The following is a 23,311-nucleotide window of genomic DNA, read 5'->3' on the forward strand; positions in this document are numbered from 1 at the left end:
CTAAGTAAAGGTAAGAGTATCAAGTGGTTTTATGAAGTGGTTTCTTTAAGGAATCTTTGATTTACCCAAAGCTGAGTCTTTTGGGGTAGCGTAGGACTAATAGAAAGGGACAGAAAAAAGAGGGAGTAGATACACTTGGGCTAGGAGAAGGAGGAGTGGCTTGCATAAATTATTTGTAATTTTGGGCTCAGACACTGATCCGTTTCAACTGTTAACACTTATTAGGACATTCTAACATAAGACATACGAAAAGATGTCTAAGAAGTTCAGCTTTGGGTCAGCACTATATCCATGAATCCTGATTTCTTTTTCTTTTCTTTTGGCTGAAAGTGATTCCAGTTCCTTGTCTGTGTGTAGGTTTAGCAGATGTTGTATATTCTATACCATGTATTCTATGCTATACCATGCTATAAACCATACCCGCTAAAACTATCTGTTGTTTCTCACTTTCTGTGCATGATGCAGAGACTGAGTTTCTTTGGGCTTAAGGAAGACATTTTATTTTCAGAATACAACCTTTTTCTATATGCAATTCAAATAAGTGTATTATTTGTGCTAATATTAGCTGTTGCCTTAAACAGAATACCTAGAGTTTCTGAAAGAATGCAGTTTCTTAGGCCTGCAGTCATATACTTGAGATTTTGTGTTCATTTGCAGTAATTGATCAGCACAGTTAGACTGTAAACATATTTCTGAAAATGAACAAAAGAACAAAAATGTTTAATGTTTTGAAATGTTCTTTTTGTAAGTTTAAGGGTAATCTCTATTTCAAATTAAAGAATATTCTTTGGCTAAATGACCTTTAGAAAAGATACTACTTGTGACTGATCATATTTCAGTATGAAAGTGAAGTATTTAATAAGGCTTTTTTGGTTGTTTTGATGATTACAAAATGTTTAGTAGCAGAACACAATGATATCATTGAAATCATTCTTTTTATTTGTTGTGTTTTCTTTGGACTAAATTATGTACAATATGGTTATGACTAGCATTGACTAGGTGATAGATTAAATTGAAGATCATTCTTCTTAATCTTTAGACTCTAAACAACCTTCCAATATGTTGCCAACATGAATGTGTCTTTGGGGACAGAACCCAGTCTGTATCACATGGCTGCCTGCCAGATCTTTCTACTGAAAAGCCAGCTATTATTTTCTTCTTCCTACTGCACAGTAGGGTGCATCCACTTCATTACAGTATTCATCTATAACTTTTTATTTTACAGTAATTATTTGTATTGAATATTCACAGGAATACATTTCCTCTACTCGCATAGGTCAGATTTTTCCCAAGCCAAAGATGAAGTGTAACAGACTAGTTAATTCCTAAAGAGTCTTAAAAAATTTATAGTCTATAACCAGAATACAACCTTTATGTTGTATTATGGAAAAAGAAAGAAGTAAAAGTAACAAAATAGTGTAATAGTGTAAATAAGTCATTAAAATCATAGACGTCTTTCAGAGCAAAGTTAAGGAATCTGTCATTGTGCTATCAAAGCAAGTTTCTCTCCGTGTTTGTTATCTTCTTCAGGTTTGTCCAAGTAATTCAAAACTAAGAAGTTAATAATCCTAGATCTAAATTCCTTCCCTCTTTTGACTTCCTAAGCTCTTCTAATCTAAAATATCAGTGCAAAATCATTTAAATGTAGGATGGGCCAACAGAAGCTGCTTGGTGATATGACTTTGCTGTGTTTGTCTTGGACAAACATTATGTAAAATGTTTATATTTTTAAAAAAGTGAATTGTTATACAAGTCTTTCTCTATATACTCTACACCTAAAAGATACTAAAGCTTCTTATTCTTTCTAGTAATGTTCTAGAGGGAATTATTAAATAGAAATGAATGTTGATGTAGATGATCGTACGTTCTGAGTGGAAGAATCCATTAAACCTAGACTGCTACAACTGCTAAATTTCACCAAACAGGAGGTATCTGTTTATCTCCTGTCTGAAGGTAGCCATAACTGTATCTTCTTTTATTAAATATGAACTTTCTAAATTTGAAGGAGATGCTATACCCCCCTATTCCCAAGACATCTTAGCAAAGACAGCTTTTAATGCCTCTTCAGCTGTCTTCAGAATCTCAGGCTCTTTCCCTAGACTCCAGGTTGACTTGAATAGCCCAAACATGAAGAAACCAAAATGCCAATGAGCTCTGTCTGTTCAAGTAGTATTCATAGCCAACTCTTGATTTCCAAAAACATCTCTGTGGTTGATCTGAGCCTGTGCTGCCTGCTCTCAGCTTGCACCCCTTGGTGTGTATTTCCATCCTTCCCCTTGCATTGGTCTTCATACCTGTATAATAGCAGAGTAAACGAGTTCACTGAGCTACTGTAGCTGAAARCACGTCATATGAAAAAAGTGGCCAGACTGTGGCTGTGCTGGCTYCCTGATCCATTCCCATGCCCTCCGTGGTTGCACCAATGCTAGTGTTGGCCAAAGATAGAAAGGTGGAACACGCAATGAGGAGATAGTGGGGAAAGCACAGCTGTGGCAGCTCAGGCTTAAATTGATTTTGGCTGCTGTGGGACCTACACCCTGGAATTTCTCACTAGAGAGGTTCAGCTTTTCAGGAAAAATCATAGTTTCAAATAGTCTAATTGGGTAGATTGCATCAATTGCATCCATTGGATAAGTTTTAGATAATAGAGTCTTCAGAAGGAAGCAAAAATGCCATTCTATTCTTTAAAGTTTGGGAAAAAATATACATTTTTAAATCAAATAGAGCCCATCGAGAATCAGGACCTTTCCAAGAATGATGTGGTAGACTGAATGGTATACTCAGGGTAGACAGAGTGCTTAAAGGAGGAGAACCTTGCTAGACTACAGACTGTACTAATAAAAATTGCAGAGAAAGAAATGATGTACATCTGAATAAATCAGCACATAATGGGAACTAGGTATATATTAGTTTGGAATGAAAGCTGAGTTTTTTGGAGTGCTATCTCGCTCTCTTTTGTATGAACCCATTTTGTCACATTTTGTAGGTGACAAGAATTTGTGTCTTTTCAAGAAAATTAGAATAGCAGTACCATTTACTGAGTCAAGACTGCTGTGGCTGGAAGAAAGGCAATACAAAGTAGGATGAGTAATTAGAAGTCATATGATTCCTAAGTGACTCCTATGTTGGATAATAATTCAAGATGGTGAAGAGAATAGCAAATAAAACATTTTGGTATTAAATAAGCCTATCTGGCACAACATTTAAAAGCACTGACACTTGCATGCTAGCCACATTTGGCTGATCTTTATTTTTCTGGGAACATCACACCAGAGAATAAGATTGAAATTTCTTTAGGGATTATTTTTAGAGTAATTTCATAGTTGTTACCCCATTGTATTTATTTTACTTGCATATTTGAAGGAAAGTAATTTAAAGAAACCAACAGACATACCTTTTTCCCTCTAGATTGTCTGATAGACTATCTRACTTCAAAATCCTGTCCATAGAGTTCAAGCTTGCATACATAGAGTGACTTGGAAGTAACCCTTGAAAAGAAATGACTGTTTTGTAGATTTTTTTTCAGGTATTTCTTGCATGCTTTTTGTTTCATTACGCATTACTGTTTTTATGTACTAACTCATAAATTGGATTTTTATAATTATTATTTGTACTTTTATGCTATTTTGAATCCTGCAGCTTTATTTGCAATATTGCTGTCTTTTTCTATAGTTAGTGTTTTCTAATGAACTTATAAATACTTCATTCTACTAGAATTTTAATAATGCCATCTGTTCACTTTATGGAAAGTGGCATAGTACATTGAAGCAATTGACTTTCTGACAGCTGGATTTTTAAAGCTTCAGATTTAAAGTGCCTTTTTTCCTTAATAGTTGATGGTGAACAATATTGTAAACCAGAGAACATATTTTTGCTCGAATCCTACCTTCTGTATGTGTATTATTTTCTTTTTATTTTTGATGCAACTGGATTATTTGATCAATAAAATATGGTATTACATTTTATTAGTAAAATCTTTTTTTTTCCTTTCTATTATGGCAGAAAATAAAGTAATCCTAGATAGGTGAGTAAAGCAGATCATAACCAGTAGCATCTGATGTCTGAGATTCTTACTCATCTATCTCAAGACCTTTATCCTTTTTTCTTTCTGTCTTCTTTCTGACATGCTGTCTAGAAGCTCTTTTCTTTTGTCTCTTATTTCCTATTTTCAATTCTGGTTTATGTAGTTGTTGTTTCTTTTGAGCTGCTTCTTCTGTAGTTACTAGGCTCTTCTCTGGTGAACTGTTTTGCAACTCAACCTCAGTCCTGTAATTCAATGTCAAAACAAATGGCCTGATGTCTAGAAATGGTCAAGTGCCTAATAGTTCTTTAATGAATTAATGCTTCTAACCTTTTACTGAATGTGGAACTCAGATCCAGATGATCCRTAAAGGTGCTTTCATGGATATGAGACACTAGCAGGTTAACTAAAGCAACTCTGGTGTTCTTTAGGAATCTTAGATGCAGATTAAAGATAAAGAAAGTGTCTGTAGGATCAGTTGCATCACGGGGATGTTTTTCCAAATTCCTGTTCCAGTGAGTTGTGTGGTGCTTGCCTGTGCAAGAAACTCATTTTGGTGTTGACAAGAACTGTGGAGTAGAGCTGAAGAAGTTGGGAGGAATGAAGTTGTAACTGACAAATAGGAGGTTCCTCAATCATGACTGTCGCAAAACTCTTTCGAAAGCATGGGGAGCAGGGATTTGGATTATGAATTACCCTTTTCATACTTGCAGGAATAGATTTCTCACTTGGTTGCCTACTCTCAGTGTGTGATCATTAGTAGTTCTTGTGGATTGACAATTTGGGAGAGAGATAAAGCTCCTTATCCCAGCAGGTGGTAACTTCAACCATGCTGAAGAGGTCCAGTTAGCTCTGGTTCCCTTTCTTCCACCGGTAGTAGTGATACTTCCACTCTCTGTTACTGCTGTGTTAGATACAGTTTATTAGTTTCCCAGCTTATTTCTTTATGTTTCCTGAGTTCTTACTCATATTTCAATTAATTTGCCATCTGCATTGGATTTCATTAGTTACAAAATTACTTTCCCTGTGCTTTTTTATTACATGAACACACACAGTTCTTCATTCATCTAAGCTTGCTCATCTGTGTTTGCAGCTTTCTTTTGGATGTTTTTCCATTTCTTCCTTCCCCCCACCCTCTTGTTGTTTTCTCTCTGTCAGGTGGGCTACAAGCAGAGTATCGTCTCAAACTGTCAATGGATTCTCTTTTCTGGAGTTGTCTCTGAGCATTTTTTGCCTCACAAACCCTAAAAAATGTGATGCTTTCTAAACCAGGTCTGTCTTACGGTCCTGACTGCAGAGCTACTGATTTATCTCCTGTGCCTCTGGTGGCAGTTTTCAGTGGGGACCAGGGAGCAATGGCCTGTGCCTTACAGTGCAGCGAATCCTCTGTTTTGAGCCTGTGTCCAGGTGGCTGTGCTTGAAGTTGATTGCTGTGCAGTAGATTAGCTGAAGTACTGAAGTGTGAGCAAGTGCTGATGAGTGTTACTCAGAAGTGAGGAAATCGTCAGGCCACGGAGGGTTGGGTTTCACCCATCGGTTTTTGTAGAACCTCTTCCCAAATTGTTGTGGGTAAACAGATTGAGTAGGTTAGATGCTGGGGTGCCAGTGTATTTAATAAACGTCATTCTTGCTGTGTGTACCCAGTATTAGGTGCTATAACTTCACGATACATTCTGGTGCTGTCCTGTCAAGTGTTGGTTGCTGCAGTGTGTCCTCTCTGAGGTTTGTAGGGAACTGTACTAAGGCATATAAACTCTTGTGCTTGGAGTGTTCTTGTTTTCAGCCAGAGCAGCTGGTGTGTAGCACATTTTTATGTTGCTTTTTGGTAAGCTCGCTGTCCAATACTGTAACCTTCATCAGTGATTTCAGGCATTAAACCAGAGATTCATTACACAGTGCAGAGCCTTAAGGTCATGCTGTAGGGTCACATGTGGCAGAGTTCCTCCAGTTTAGTGAATTGTCACTGTCACTTGAGCTGTGGTAAATGATCTTGTGTACTCATAGTTGGAGTATTTAATTTCCTTTCATTTCAAAGAATTGGGTGCCTGACTTGTTTAGGGTAGTATACATCTGTGTATATGTTCTACTGCATGTATATCCGTCTAAATACTTCTCTAAATCTGGCCTAGTATCTTTAATACAGTACCTGCTCCTAGGGAGCATTGCATTYGTTAAAAAGCTGATATAAACATGGCTGATAAAGATACTAAACATAGCAATGCCAGTTTTGGACTTTTCTTTGTACCACAGCCAAAAAGATGCCTTTTTCTTTGAGTCCTTGCAGAACTACACTGGATTATCATTATCTGTTATTATAAGTCTTTTTATAATAAAACTGTCTAGTATAGAAATTCAGATGCTACTGTCGTTACCTTTCATAGAGAGCTGTCTGTAATTTTGCAGTTGCATATGTGGTTCATTTATACTCACTGAAATTGTAATTATTTTTTGTTCTAACAGTTTCCTTTTGCAAACAAAATGTTTCACTCCCAGTAGTAGTATTGATAAGAGAATTAGTAAATGGTTCAATCTTCTCAGTTCCTGTCAACTTACTATGTTAGTTTAACATGCTGTTTTTCAAAGACTCCAAAATCCTGAATTATCTGCATATTGTTGTTCTGTGACACTCAACACATGTCCACTGAGGGCTTGATTATGATTTCAAGCAGATCAGCTGAAATGTCCTAAAACCAGAGAGGCTTGATTTGTAAATTTTATTCTGTTGTCTGTCATCTTCTTCAGTGTTATCCAGATTAATTTGAACATTTTCTCAGTTTCTCTGTTTTCAATCCCCAGGGTAAAATAAATAAAATACATCTGTAATATGAATGTGCGCATGTTGTAGTTACAGTAGGGTTTCTTCAGAGGGGTTGAAATGATTCCCTTGACGTAAATATGTTCCACACCGGATCACTGCACCCTCCCATGTGGTAACCTATCATCTCAAACGCTAATGATCCCTTTACCCTTGTTGACGTTAGCAGGCTTTTTCTCTGGGGCATTTTCTTTTGTTTCTTTTGTCAGCTGGGCTGAAGAGAAGAGAACAGCGCAGACTTGATTTTTCTGCAGATGTTGAGGATTTTACTGCAAAGTTCAGTAATGCTATATTTGTTTTCAGAATGATCAGAGACACAGAAACAAGAAAATGAGACGAGTTGCAAAACTGCTTCATCTACAACAGATATACTGGAATGTGCAAATTTGAAACAACTTTTTTAGGAGTGTGATACCTGACACACTTATTATATGGATTTTTTTTWAAAATGAAAGCCCTATACACTTTTGAACAGAAAGAGATGAAAATACAGAAAACAAAAAGTCAGCGATTAGAACAAAATAGAAGGAAATAAGAGAGAATGTATAGCTGAAATAAAAATGTTGGTGTCCGAGTCTTCCACCCCACCCCTAAGTTTTACATAATGTGCTGATAACAAGTATAAGATTATTGTATTTTCTTGCTGTTACTGAGTCATACACAGTATTTCCTGCTCCAGAAGCTGAGAACCTGGTGAAACTTCCTGGCCCGTTCRGGCTCTGAACCTTTGAAGCGTTGCTCCACACCAAGGATGGGAAGAACAAGCCAAACCCAAGAGGCCTGCATACTCCAGAGAGTATGCATAATAATACATGTTTTTAAAATTAATGACTCTCTTGCAATGAGTAGGATCTAATGTGGTTTTCTCAGATAATTGGAGCTGTGTAGGAACTACTTAAAGTCGTGTTACTTCTGTTTTCCTGATCCCCTTTAACTCTGGATTACTGTACATAAATGGAATGCCAAGACATTTAATAAATAAAGCATTACTGCTTTCCGTTCTGTGCTGTAGCAGTTTTATTGATTTCAATGGAATTGCTTAAGGTATGTATCTCAATATTTGAGCTAACAGCTATGTAATTTTTTCTTCTAATTGAAAATGCCTGCTAAACATAATAAGCTTCAACCTATGTGCAGTGCATTTGAAAGACATTTGAAAGTGAAGAAACAGCTCTATTCAGTAGTGGGAGAACAGCTCAGCAGTGATACTGGTGTTTTGGAAATACAGAAATGGCAGTAAATTTTAAGGATACCTTATTCTCATTAACCAGCAGGATTCTGGGGCCAAAATATTGGCAAAGTTCAAGATTACTCTGACAAGAAATATAGTGAAATTGCATGACTATGGAGTGAGAGACATCTTTCACCAAACATGTTAGCAGGACGTGTAATCAATTTTAAAGAAAGCTGCCTACAACAGCTACAGCAGTGGATGCCAAACTAAATCGAATATCAGGCAAGAGAAGTGGTGGATACAGCCCAGAAAATGTGGTTACAAACTGAAAAGCATGGTGAGCATGAAAAGAATTCATAAAAGGAATTTATGACCTTTAGCCCATTGTCTAGTGGCTGTATTCCAGTAATAAACAGTGATGATTCTACCTTGTTGACTGATAAGGTAGATGAGCTAATTTATATAACAATCCCTTCATTCAACAGTCATGTTGAATAAGATCTGAAGTCATAGGCTAACTGTCATGAAATCCAGTTACGGATTCTCTTGGTGAAAAACATTCACTACGGGAAACAATTATATTTCTGGTGGTAAGACAGCAGATTCCAATATAATTTTTGTTCAAGTGTATTTAACTTGAGGGATTTTTATAAAATTTTACAAAACTGTTTTAGCTATGGCAGGGAAGAAATCATCTCACAAGTTCAGAGTTACATCTGTCATCCAAATACTTGAACACAATGGGAAAGGTGAGTCTGTGATAGCTATAAAGCAGTTTTCCTGCTCTTCTTTTTGTAGAAATTCTATCCTTAGATTAGCTCAAATTGTCACATCAAATACATAGCTGAGAATTTTTCACGAGTGGATATAAAAAATGCAGAGCTGCTAACAGTGTGTGTTCTACTACTAAGCAACTCCAGAAACAAGAGCAGAATCTGAATCTTCTCTATGCCTTTCTGTTCTCATAAGGGCTTGTTACACATTCAGAAGACAGTCTCTTTAGAAAAATTTTGCAGGACAATCTATTCTGCCCAGCAATTTCCATGTGATTCAGCAATTCCATGAGGTCTACAGTCAAAGAAAACAGTGAGCTTCCGAACATTTTGTTCTCTCTAATGAAGTCAAATTTACTGTGTTCCAGCTCCTACTTTGTGTAGTGCTCTTTGGATTATATGCAATGTTGTGTATAAACTTTCTCAGACACCTCATAGATAATAACTTTCTTGCCTACCATCTGCAATGAAGTTCTGGTTCATAGCTTTGTATTTTCTGATGCATGTTACTTTATTGTTTAAACAGGAGAAACTCAGCCCCTTTTCAGGAATTTTAAAAAGTTTTGATCTTACTGCTGATGGCAGAAAGACAGAATTCATATTTCATCCTGCTTCAAGGAAAGCTGATGTGCTGTCAGGGTTTGATATTAAAGAATATTCCCTTTTTGTGTCTTAGCCTATATCTAAACAAACTAAGTTACTTTGCCTATGAAGGTACATCATGGATGCTTCTGAATTATCGCATAAACCCAGACAGTTGAAAGTCTGGAGACTTGTTCTGGTGCTCTAGATGAGATGGTGAGTTAAAAGGCAAGAATATTTTTTAGATAATGGTTATAGTGTTTCTATTATGTATGTGATGGTTGCCATTTCAGGAAACTCATTCAACTTCATCTAAGTTGTGTTGGAAAGATCTTGAATTCAGTGGAGGCGTAAGATGCCAGACTCAAAGTATCTAAAATAAGGATGCAAATTGCAATTAGAACAAGGCGACCAACTAATCTGACTCATTTGATTGCCCTTCTATTTAAAAAGGAAATAAATGAAACCTCATAGATGTGGATTAGGAAAGACTAATGTGGAATTTCCGTTGACATGTGGGTGTGTGATGCTTCTCATGGAAAACAGTAGCTAAGATTTGTATGATTGTTTAATTGCATTCAAAACGAGTTATATCTTACTAGCTAAAGGAGAAGGAACCTAAAGGAATTTTTGCACAGAATAATTATTAGGTCAATCTGACATCAATTTTGTGGGAAACCATTCCTGGGGAAAATGTGACTGTATAGGCGTCTGAGATCTCAGAAACAGAATTAATCTGAAAAAGTTTTTTGTTGCCATCATTAATAATGATTGACAAGCACTAGTTTTTAACTATATAGMATGCATAAGATTAGTGAGAAAGTATAGTACTGTTCTTCTGAAGGGTTCTTTTCATATAACTAACTGGACATTTGAATGGTTTCCTTGATAAATGCATCTGAATATTGTATCTGAGATGTTGAGGGCCTGCTTTACATTAAAATTATTATTGTGATTACCATGGCTTAGCACCTTGCAAATGTTAATAATGAAAATATATCATCTTTAAAAAAAAAAATTTTTTTATAGAAATATGTGTATGAGATGAGATTTTGTACAAATTAAATCAAARTTGAATTTTTCCCTATTGTGTGACCTATCAAATTATTTTCCCCAAACCCCTAAATACAAGCCTCGTGTGTATTGTGCCAAAAGCCAAACTTCCTGTGGAGTTTTTTCTGTTTTCTTTCCTTATTTTGTACTTCTTCCTATCTTGCTTTTTCTTTCAGTTTAATTTGGAGGCTTTCCTGGCTGGACATTATCTTTAATTACCACACCAAATACTATGCATATATGTAGTATGCTGTGCATATGTCAATTATAATTGTACATATGGTAAAGCTGAGATATTAGTCTGTTAAACTGTAAGCTTGTTCTTAACATCCAGCTCTTGTCATGGAACTCTTCTCCTTCCATGTACTCCATCTGATGTCACTAATACATGAAAAGAGCTTTTCAAATAGGAATATTTGCAAAGATGTGGAGGTAAAAAAGCGTCGCTTGTTTTTGCGAGTGTAGGATAGTTGCGTTGTTTTGAAAGTTGAGAAATTAATTTATTTTCTACAAATTCAGTGAACTGAGCCAGCTTGTTAGGAGGCTGGATGAACATCAGTGCTGGCACGGGGTGTGTGTCTGCCTACTTGAGGCGAAGAGGAGGAGGAATTGAAGCTGGACTTCTCATTTTGGAGGTTATTAGCCATCATGCTGGCTTTGCTGTACTGCCAAGTACCTTATTCCCCTCCCAGTTTTCTGATTTTCCCAGTTGTGAGTATTTATACTCAGATTAAGAAGACGTTAAAATATACAGTTTGTAACACCAACTAAACCAGAGCATTCTGCAAGATGACTTGATGCATGCCCAGCGTTTCCAGATGGCGAGCCTACCTCTTGCTCTGATTGTGCGCTCTTCTGAGCAGTATCCATAATCCAGCTGCTGCATGACTCGCTGTGCATTAAACCACACAGTAAATCAGTGTTAAAAATCCAGCTTACAACATAAAGGACTGCCTCAGTTGAGCAGTGTGTACATGATAATGAAGAAGCCTTTGGGGAGCCAATACTGTTTTTCACAAGTTACTATTTACATGCGCATTGAGTTGGAATAGGCATGATTAGCTGGCTAAACTGCTCAAATAAAAATCCTATGTGTGTGTTTGTGCATGTGTGTGTATGTTTATATTTCTTTTCAAGAAGTAATCAGTTATTCATTAAAACTAAAAATCCTGGCATGTTCAGAATGCAAGAACTAAATAACCTAGATTTCTTGTACATCTGAGTGTTAATAATCGTGGCAGGTGTCACAAAAAAGTAACACAATCCCCTTAAATTCTTAAATGCCTGTTATTGAGGCATGTGAGGCAGGGGTGGGTACTTGTGTATCAGGGCTGATTGAATTTAATGACTAAGAAAATGTGAACTCCAACTGAAAAATTTCTAGTGGATGGAGCATTTGTATGGTGTCTTGTGCAAATGCTTACTTTCTCCTAGGGTGTGGGCACTAGTAAGATTTTTTTTTCTTTGTCTGGCTGTTGTTCATGCAGTTTTTTTCTAATAAATGGAGATCTTTATATTCAAGCATAGAACTTTTCTGTAAGATTTAACTCCATAGCAAGCTGCTCTTTAGTGATCTACTTAAAGTGAGTATCTCTGAGTGTATGGATAATCTGTTACTTTGAAAGCTTCAGCTGTTATAGGGATAGAACTTGATTTACAAACAAGAGATTGGTGTATTTATACCTTTTAAACAGAACTTACTGCATTTTATATAAACAAGTATGCACATCTGGGATGTTTTTCTTCAGCCTGCTTGTGATGTTACTTTTATATGTTAACTAATTCCACATTTTGACAGAACTGGTCAGCAAAAAATAATTTAGAGAAAAGTTATTGTTCCAATGATATCTCTTATAGTCAGCTCACAGAAACTAACCATAAGAAAGTATTGCATCTATGGTGTATATATAGTCATTGTACAGCAGCGATACAAACCCAGCAAACTGGTATCAGCACTTACTGTAGGTGCATCCTGGCTCTTCATGTCCCTGGGTCTTAAATTCTGCAACTCTAGGAAAGCAAGTCAGGGTGTTACCAGTTCATGGGGTCACATTTCTTCTTACCCCTGTTAAGAGGAAAAAAAAAAAAAAGTCTCAAACCTTAAGGCTTTTTTTTTTTTTGATGTAGCAAATGGTTTGCTATTTCATTGTGCAGAAACTGGACTTCTGAATGTATTAACAGAATATTTCATGCTTCTTTTCCCCTCTCCCTCTCTTTTGCTTTTCCTCTTTCCTCCCCTAAATGTTTTCCTTTTCTCACCATCAAGTCATAATCTCTGAATTTAAAGCTTTGTCTGTGGCATTCAAATACTTTGTATTTTATTTACTTTCAGAAATACCACATAATATTTTAGCCTGTGCTCTGTTCTTATATTTGTATTTATTATTACATAGTTAAACTATTGCATGAACTAAACACATGAAAATATGTTTACATTTAGAAGGACTAAACATACTAGCGTGTATAAATATATATACACCCCTGTAATTTATGTGTTTTTACTGTGCTATACTAGATGACATCAGTGATGTTCTTGTAGCCTAAGGGTTGCAATACTTTATATCCACATTCAAAGAAGTGAACAGGAATAGCATCTTTGATCTTCCAAACAGAAAGTTGAAGTCCACTAACTTGCTTATACATGTAGGAAGTTGGTGGCGTATCTTTGGCAGGGCTTTTACTTCTCAAACTGAGAAATTTGTATACTTTTCTTACCAAACTGGAATATAAACACATGAGCATGGTATGGGGCTTACTGGTTTAGTCAACCTGTGAACTGACTTAGGAAATGTAAGAAATACTGTCTTATTTTTAATACAGGACAAACTTGAATCCTTTATCCTATGAACTGGCTCTAGTTTCAGAAGTTGGCTATTTCAATTACTTTATTAAACTGTATTAGAAGAGTTTTATATAACAGCACAGAAGTTTGAAATACAGTATCTTGTTCTTCATTCAATCTAGAAGCTTCCCAGAGTGGCTAATTGTTTGTTTTGTTTCCTCTTAGATGAATCGACTCCTAAAGAAGTCAGCAGGGTAAGTGCTACTTAGTTTTCTCTCCATCCCCACTAGAAACAAGTGTAAAGTCTCTGAGGCCCACTGTTCACTTGAGAAGATTTTTGTGTAGTATCTGATCATGGTTTTACTCCATTCTCTTTGCAAACTGGATCTCCAGAGAACAGAGCAGTTAATAAAGAGGAAATATTAAGAACGCTTTGTTGGCTGTAAATAGATCAAAGGATAGTTTTCATTAACAAATTTAGAGTTCTCACAGAGTGATTTTCATGATCCAATTTTTAAAAAGTACTTCATGGAAACCAGGAAAATCATGAGAACTTTGAGTTTAGACATAACACTGGACTGTTTTAATCAGTGTTACTACCTTTAGAGTATACATAACAAGAGGAAACAAGGGAAGAAGTACGTCCTATCTAATTACTCCCTTTGAGATATGCTACAGTACTGATCAGCTAAATTCTTAAATCTGAAGTATTTTGCTGTATACTGTGCGAAATCTTATTTAAAATGTTACTGAAAAACATACTCAGTAATAAGTTCCTGACTTTAACCATACACCTGATTGACATCCTGCACTGTCTCAGTCTATGATTGAGGACTATCTAAAGAGATCTATTAGAAACTACTACCTTTGCTAGTGAATGATGAAAAATCAGTACATGACAATCGGTTGCCCTCTGATGTGTTTGTTCAGCCTAAGGGTCCAAATATTATTTCATATAAGTTTAAAGGAGCAGTTGTAGCATTCTGAGGTAGATTCATAGTTGTGTTTTTTTTTTCCTTTTTTGAACTTTATGCAAAAACTATTTCATGTTCCCAGGAGAAACACAACATTGTCAGATGAGGATTAAAAATAAGGCTTATTGAATGTCTGCGAAAGCAGACTGGGCTTCTTGCTCTGTGTGGAAATCCTTTGGGAAATTCTAAGATATGGGAGGAGTTGGAAGCAGGCTGGTAATAGAAACCTGGGCTTGACAACCCCGAAAGCAAATGGCTAGGATATGAGGGAACTGAGGTTTCCCACCAAAAAGAGATTGAGTGATGCTGAGAATGGGTTTATGTAAGTACATAKTCTCCATATATGTGATGTACTGCGGATGTTTAAGGTATTTTAGACGAAAGTTAGTATGTTTTAGTAGTTTGTTCCTTTATAATGCATTTTTGATCACTCTTACCAGATCCTTAGTATTTAGAAGTTATGGCAGGTGAGTAAGTGCCTATTGATGCAATCAAAATCTATTATAAGTAATATATTTATATATACTGTCTTGCTTCCAGATAAGTAAAGATCTGCCTAAACAAATCTCAGAAGCACTAGTTTTTTTTATAGAAGAAAATTCCTTTTAATAATTTTGTAAATCTGGTAAATAGATCCACATTTCTATGTAAAACTCTATGAAGTGGGGTTGTGAAATGTATGCATTAAAAAACATATCCCCCCCAAAAAAAAAAAAAAGGCAAATTCTGGAACCCTGAATCTCCCAGAGCATCTTGCCCTGCTAGTAATCCCCTCTGTCTTCCAGGCACACTGGTCCCAGCTATCTTGGCCTTTCAAAATCATAAATAGTAGCTTAGACTTTTCCTGAAGATTGGCTGTCATTTCAAATCTTAGAGGCAGTGGGATGCAAAACTGTCTTATATGTAAGTGGATGTCATATGCAAAAGTGAAGTGACATTTTAAGTGAAATAAAGATGTTCTCAAGCAAACTGTTTCTGTTTTTTTTAGCTATCAATCATTGTGTACTTGATGTGTGTATCTTGTTACATTACTATTTTTTTTCCCTATGTGAGGACACTCAGTAATGCATGATACTGAAAATGGATGTATGTTTGTTATCTAATAGTAATTTTTTTGGTACAATAATGTAATGCAATAATATAGTATATAATAGTGTGGACTGTTGTAGTACATTCACTTCCTTCAGCAGTAGCTCAACCAGATGCAAATTTAATTGAAATCTGAAGGTAAATTAGAATTTAAATTAGGAAGGTTCTCTACCTGAATACTGTTTTTCAGACAAAAGACACCTTCATGCAGACTTAAAAACTGCAAGTCTTACAATCATTAAGTACTACGTTTTAAAGGCATTAAGTACTGTTTTTAATTCCTGAAAGCATTTCCAAAAAGAGACTTTTATCTGTATCATAGACAATCAAAAGTGAAAGGTTAGTGAAAGCAAATTTTATTGCTGAATTAAGTCACCAATTAGTTTTAAAAGTTGTATTATATAAGTACTAAGGCAGAAATTAGCTTAACACGTAAGTATGTATTTTTCATAGCTGGATCTTTTTTGCCAATTTTGGGCAAAGTAAAAACTCGCATTAAAATGAAGCATTCATAGTCATACACTCTGACATCAGTTGCTTCAATACTTTTATTCTGTTGTGCTTAGAATTAATTATATTGGAGGGGATATTTTTCACTAGAACCCACCAGCACTACCTCCTTCAATCCTCCTTGTTTTTTATTTGTTTTTCACACATGTACACATGCATTCTAGTGTTGTTCTACATGCTCTACCTGTTGAACTTCTGTCATTAGTTTGTTTTCTTTTTATCAGCTGTATGCAATGTGGTGAATGATGTCTGGCACTTTGTATTAAAATCTTTTACTTGTCAAGAGATTTTATTCTGCACACACTTCAAAAATTGAGAAAGTTTGGAAGAATGCTGTAATACAAGAATTACATTTTTAATCTTTGGCCATTTTTCAGAAGTGTAGTAGCAAAATGAAAAGTAAGAATAAAATGAAAATAGAAGTAGCACTCTTGGATATTAGCATTGTACTGATTAAAAAAAAAAGAGAGAAAAACAAGAGAAACCCTTAATTTTTTTTTCCTTTTGAGGTTTGCAGAATAGATTTTTTCAAGATCCATCTTTCATTTTTCAATTTTCAATCAAATTTACTGATGACAATGTTGTTAAATATTTAGGTATTGAGAAGTTATATGTAAAGATATCCTAGATTGACTTGACATTATTACTAACCTATGGATAAAATGAATTCCCTGGTTGCTGTGGGCTGCTTTTAGCATAAAAAGAGCCCTGGTTACAAAATGTCTCATGAGCATCTGTAACTAAACAGTGAACCTATAAATTTATATGCTAGACTTTAATATTTATGAAAGATACGTTATTGGGGAGAGACTCTCCTTTTCACATGATGAAGTAGCTTTGGAAACCTCCTTGGAAATGCTGAATATCTTCTGCCTACTTATTGTATAGATCCATGTGGGTTGGCTGATCCCACCCTAGCTACAGAAGAGGTTTTCTGAGCAGAGGGATTTCAGAAAGAAAAACAAATATTAACCTATTTTAATGCAGAAAACTTGAGCTGACTTTTATACTATATCATTATTTTATCTATTGAAGGAAAAAGAGAAGGGTGGGTTTGAGCACTAAATGTATATGTCTGTCTAGATTAAGACATATTTCTTTCATAATATTAGTGAAATGCTGTGCATTGGAGATGTTACTTTTTAGTTGGCAAAAATAAACCCATTCCTGCATGAACTATAGCCAGGATTTTGTTCTACATACTGTTAAGTTTCCCGTGATCACTATGTGCTCTCTTGTTCCTCAGATTTTGAAGTTTAAACAAAAATACTCAATGTTCCTGATATGATCACGGTGAAACTAGCTGTTGTTCGTTTCCCTTAATGACTTTCCATTCCATGTTTGCTTGAACAAAACTTCTAGTGAAGCTGCATTTTGGCAAGTACTTTTGCTTTGTAAACTCTGGTGATGCCAGCAGCAATTCACTTTGCAGAAGTTTACCATATAAACACCAGAACATTATTACCTAGCAAGTGCCTAGCACATTTACAGTACTTTATTCTTGGAAACAGTAATAATACTTTAATCCTCTCCTTTCCTCTTTTTGGACTTGGAGCTTTTGGCAGCTCCCTTGCCACCAGCTAGCACCCAGCACAGTATGTCACTGACAGTTACAGAACTAGCAAGTATGTTTTCAGTATAGTTGCAATAATTGCATGTCTGTTCACTGGGTGACTGACATATTTTTTTTTATGCCATATTAGCAAAGCCAATTCATTCTTTGTAGTATTCCTGTATTAAAAATGAGATTTATACATTTTCATACTGTCCCAGAACTGAATAATGAATTAATCAAAAAGTTAAGAGAATGCAATAAGTGTATGTATTCAGTCTTTAGAAATGATATAAATAGCATTGTACCCTTAGTCGTCAGAAGATGATGCTTACGTGAGGTGATCTCTGATAAAGTAAGTCTTGTTCATACTGTGGTAGTGATAAGCAATAGTGGTAGGTAAATGGAAAAGTTGAATTTTAATTTTATACATAATATTTTTAGAGTGCTTACAAGTCAAGTATTAGGAGAGAATCTGAGATTTATAAATGCTTTTTAAAAAGCAAACTTTTTAGCCCTGCCAAGTTAAAATGAAACTGTTAATTGATATTATCTTTTTTATTACGTAATCCAGAGAGGTGGTATAATTGAGATATTCATGCAGTTTTATGACCCTTACAGTTAATAACAGCTTATATGGTTTCTTCTGTGTAATCATAATGTTTCTGTTCTTGTAAGCCAAACCTCTGCCTTGTATTATGTATTTTCCATGTTACTAGTGAAGCAATTTATTTCAGTGTTACTGTTTGGTAATGGGAAGGAGTTGATGGAAAGATTAGAATTGGATGTCTGCAAATGGGTGGCTATGTGTCAAGGAGTTTCTGCTCGAAAAGCATTCTTCCTCTCTCCCCAGGGGTTGAAAATCAGCTGTGTAAACAGGCTGGGGAATATACACCTTCAAAATTTGTGAACACTTTTCTCTGTAGAATGAGAGCTGTTTTGCATTCTTTGACGTAGCAACAGGGCCTTCCCTGCCAAATGTCATTTCATATTTGCCCCTCTTTGGTTTTGTCGTGAATAGCGTTTGATGTGAGAACAACAATTCATAAATACCTGCGTATGGTGCTGCAATGCTAAACTTTATTTACTGAGCAAGTTATAACCCATGTCCTCTCCAGTCAAAACAAGAGGAATAGACGTCAGACAAATGCGTGTAGAAGCAGTTTTCTCTGAGGCTATGTACAAGCATTAAAATTAATCACCTCAGCAAAGTCTGCTCTTTATAACTTCTTGCTTTCCAGTATCCAAGTTTAAACAAAACTGCTTAAACAAGCCAGCCCTCGTTACCTCTTCTGAATTTTAAATCAAGGAGATTTTTCTGAGCTTCCTCTCCAAGCTCACTGCTCTTTCAAAAGCCAGCTCTGTGCTGTACACTTACTTACCATGTTCCCTCTGCTTTTATTTTTCAGTCTTGAGGATTTGACATCCCTCCACTAAGCATTTCTGCCTTGAAGAAAGCAAGCAGTTTTACTCCCTTTCTGTATCTTTTTTTTAAACGAAATCCTGACCCATACTTTAGTTCTTCGCGGGTGCAGTTTAGATGTTTTAACTACTAGTGGGATGTAGTTACGTCTTTTTTATCTTTGCGCAAAAAGGGAAACATCAATTTCTATGCAAGATGTGAACACCTGTCAGTGAAGTCAAACAAAGCAAATCTTGCTGTTTGTGAAAATACCAGGCGTTACAGAAAGCAGCTGTACATGTGCACATCCATACGCACATATACATGCCACCTTGCTTACATATGCATAAGCAATGTGTATGACATAAGTTTGTGTCCTTCCCCCAATTTCATTAGTTCAGGTAAATATTTTGGCCCTTCCTGCAGACACTGCTTGCTTGATATCCTGTGGCCATCAGAGGTTCGTTAACACCACTACAGCTAAAATACAATCAATATTATCATTTAAACAACAAGGTGACTCTTGCGATGCTTGTAGTTCTAGGCTTTTCTGTTTCTAACTTAAATGTCTGAAGCTTGTCACTTGGTATGGGAAAGTGTAGTGACGTGGAATAAATATTCTATGTAATCTTTTAAACTCTCTTTGAAATAAGACATCTGTATGGGACTACTTATGCCTGCAAGGAACTGGTTTTGGTGAGCAAAATGACCAAAATCCTGTGCTGCTTTGGAGATTGGGGGGGAAGAGGCAAGAACATACTTCGGTTAAAAAATCTGTTTTTATCTGTCTGTGGACAGATAAAATAACTGTCCCCAAACTGTTTCAACTGTTTCACTGGTACATTGTAGTTCTTAAAAAAAAAAAAAAAAAAAAAAAAAAAACAAACAAAAAACAAACAAACAAAAAAACCCACTACTTTTGGAGGTTATGGAGGCAACTGGAAAATCATATAGAAAAATTTTAAACCAGGGTGGTATCTGTAGATCAGTTGTTTATTTTCATAATGCTACCTGAAAAAAAGGGAAATCTAATTCATTTCAACAGAAAGCATCAAACAATTTGGTTTATGCATTCATTTTTGTGATTGCAAATATTTTGAAAAAGTGCAGAGTAGTGCTGCATTTGTTTTTAAACAAGTATCAATGTCATTGAGAACTTTCGTATGTATATTTTCATACTTCTAGATACAAACATATCTAGCCTGAAACAGTTTAGATTAGCATCTCAATAACATCATGCAAATGTTCTGTTTTCCAGACATTTAAAASTGTAAATGAATTCCCTCCATATTTTGTACTTCAAAGTTTTTTAGTTCATCTTTAAATTTGTGGCTCAGTTACCTGATGACTTTATGTATTGAGACTATATTTTTATAGGGAAGAAACTTGTGTTGGCTGGAAGTTCATTGTGAGATTTTGGTTGTTTGGGCTTAGCAGATACTTAGTTTCTATCTTCTTCACAGAAAATAGTTGACAGTTTTAAAGAGAAGATTAAAGACGTGTGGGTACAGGTTCTTGTCACGTTTCAGATCTCGTAACTTAGAATTTTGCAATGAAATCCGGTTCCATATTCAGGACATTGTTTCACATAAAGCAATGTGTAGAACTAATTAGATTCAGTATCTACAAGTCTTGAAATTGTTATTGACATAAATACAGATGGTTTGATGAAGTATTAGCTGATTATCAGAAGTATTTAACCTAAGAGAGAGAAAGCATTTTAAACTCCCAAAAGGCCTATACACATTTTTCGTTTGTAATGATTTACTGCCCTTCAATTGAGGGTCCTGACAAAAGCCTCTATTTGTCCCAGTGGCTTCTAATCCTGGTCCAGGAACTGTCTTACCAGTAATTTCCAACAGCTGTTTTCCTATTTTTTTTAAGACTGTCATTCTGATCTCATAAAGCTCTTTTGTCTTTAGCTTTTTGAGACTTTTTTGCCTGTTAACATGCCTCTTACACTACATTTATGTACTTGTTTATAGGCTCAGTTTCAAATGCCTTGGGATGGAATACCCTATAAATATCTGCAGGTCCTTAGGTACTTCAGGGGGTATCTTGCAAATGGACAGGGTGACACTGGACAGACCATATATAACATTAGTTTTTTCAGCACTGCTGATGTCTGCGTTGCATGCTCCATGTCCAGCTGGCATGCCTAATGGTGAAAGCCAGGACATCACCTCTTTTCTGCCAGCTCCTCTTGCGTAACAAACTGGATTGAATGGAGGAGGGCTGGGGTGGGACCTGAGGCTGGACCTGAAACACTAGTTGCCCGCATCTGCACTGAGTTCCCAGGAGCTGTCTGCACTTCAATGTGCCAGTCCTCCTAAGGATGAGAAAGGAGCCTTGAAAATTTTCAAGAAAATGCTTACATGGAGAAGAATGAATCCCTGTATTCTGCATGTCTGGTTCCAAGACACACTAGTATGATAGATGACCACCACCTTCCATTTCCTAGGCAAAAGAGCTTTGCTGACTTTATCCACCGAGCCTGTAACAAAGAACAGGATTTTACAGCCCTGTCCCRGAAGTCTTCTGGCTCCTTCTAGCCCTGTGGTTAGCTAGAGCCTGATGTAGCCTCCTACATCAGTTGACACAGAACATGGTCTCTCGCTTCTTTCTGAAGTACTCTGAAGCCAACCTAAGATACCTAAATCACAGATGAAAAATTAATACTGCCAAGAGGGATCTCTCTGGATGTGACCAGTTCCCCCATGTTTTGCAGTTTTCTCAGATTTTTCTTCCCAGATTTCTTCCAGTAAAGTTCTACATCCCCAAAGTACGTATGGCAGTGCCTTTCTATGTGAAATGGAGACTACAATTCTAGATTATTTTTTTGTTCTAAGTCCTCCTAGCCTGTGGATAATGTCATATATTACGAAGTCTGTAAAAGGACATATTTGTATTGCAGAGCCTGGCAATTGCTGATTTGGAGAAAGAGTTCTGTAATAGAAATAGGAACTTACTATTCTTATTGCTACTTAGAAGACATTGTAGGAAGTTACAGGAAAACAGATAAATTCTGGATTGTAATTGTACTTATTAACCCTGTACTCTGTTAGTGAAGTCTTTTTGTTGCAGCAGAAGGGCTTTTTCTTTTCTGCAATAGCACAAAATGCCCCTGACACTGCTGCCTTGTAAGCATGAAAGCCTTGGAGATTAATCTTTCATTTCAGTTTGTCATATATAACATTTACTTTAGATATTGAGTGCTTTGATTTTTTTATGACTTAATTCTTCAGAGTGAATGCATTAAATACTGAAACATCAGAAAGTGAGATGTATCTCCTTCAATAGAATAAAATATTTGTAATTCTCAATCTTTATGTTTTAGATCCAAGACATAGCACTATTCTTAAATTACCTGTCACTGTTGGTTACTGTCTTCTATTGCAACATTATGTTTTAAACAAAATAACTCTAAAACTGTTTTTATGCAACTTCTGCAAAAACTTTCTTCTTTCATCAATATTTATAAAAAGATTTTCTTTCTAAGTTATTATTTTTTATAGTGTTATGATATATGTAACTAGTAAAAATAGGATATGGATAGGATAAATTTAGACTTCAGGATATCGTAGTGCTGAACAGTTTAGTCCACATGATATTATTTTAATACTGTTGAAATTGAGAACTGTAGAATAAATATGACAAAATACTTGCAGACATTGAATCTTAAACAGAAGGAATCAGCAATGGAAAAAATGGATTAATTAAAAGGACTTCAGTAATAATATGGTTTAAACTGCAAACTAAACTGCTGTGACTAATCAAGAAACAATACTTATGCTATATCTGATGACAAGTATGCTTTTCTGCAGATTATGTTGAATTTTTTGAGGAATTACTTTCCCGAAGTAAGTTTATCATCAAATATATACTTGTCTATGTTAGAAACTCTATTGGGCAGAGCTTGTACCAAGGTTTGTTCATCACTTGGTGCTTAAATATATGTTTTCATAAAATATATTGTGGCATTTCAGCCAGAAATACTGTGGTTATCCAATCTAAAATGCTTAGGAGCAATCTCTTTCAATCCACTTTAGTAAAATACCACCAACATTTTGCAACATGGCAGAATAATTGCCTATTATTTGCTAGTGATTGATCTAACTCATAGAATTAGTTAATTTGACGAGTTGCAGATTCAGAGACTGTCAGTGTAGAAATCTGCCATTTTTATTTTTACGAATGTGTGTATTATACAGCTACCTTTTGCTACCTTTTTTTCTTTTTTTTCGTAACATGAATGCACGTGATGATTTGCCCCGCTTATAAAATGTTTGCAAGCATATGTTACAGAGGTGAAGATAAAGGGCACATAGCTTATTGTGTAATTACTATGCACACAGAATTGCTTCTTGATTATGGTGAAAGTTGTTATTATGCCACTGTTGTTATGCCAGTGGACTCATTTTTGCTGATGTCTTCTGTCAATGTATTAGCTTCAACCTTTGAAGATTTAACTTAAATCCTGAGCATAGATCACAAGCAAAGAGAAAGGTATTCACTTCCAAGTCCTAAGAAGACATTTTCCCACATAACAAAGGCCTTGTAAATTTGTTCTTGATTAGCTATTGT

At 35.7% G+C, this 23,311-nt stretch overlaps 1 protein-coding gene across 2 annotated transcripts in view; it reads left to right on the forward strand.

Annotated features, from left to right (window-relative positions):
• Positions 1-23,311, forward strand: part of PDE10A (phosphodiesterase 10A) — a 186,140-nt gene that overhangs the window by 97,105 nt on the left and 65,724 nt on the right. For both annotated transcript variants that reach the window (XM_085300770.1, XM_085300771.1), the window contains exon 3: positions 13,426-13,454. In XM_085300770.1, coding sequence (XP_085156896.1) covers positions 13,426-13,454 — 29 coding nt within the window. The remainder of the gene's footprint in view (positions 1-13,425; positions 13,455-23,311) is intronic.

Source organism: Rhea americana, unplaced genomic scaffold, assembly GCF_003343005.1.
Source record: "Rhea americana isolate MKP2758 unplaced genomic scaffold, rheAme1 scaffold_169, whole genome shotgun sequence".
Classification (NCBI taxonomy): Eukaryota; Metazoa; Chordata; class Aves; order Rheiformes; family Rheidae; genus Rhea; species Rhea americana.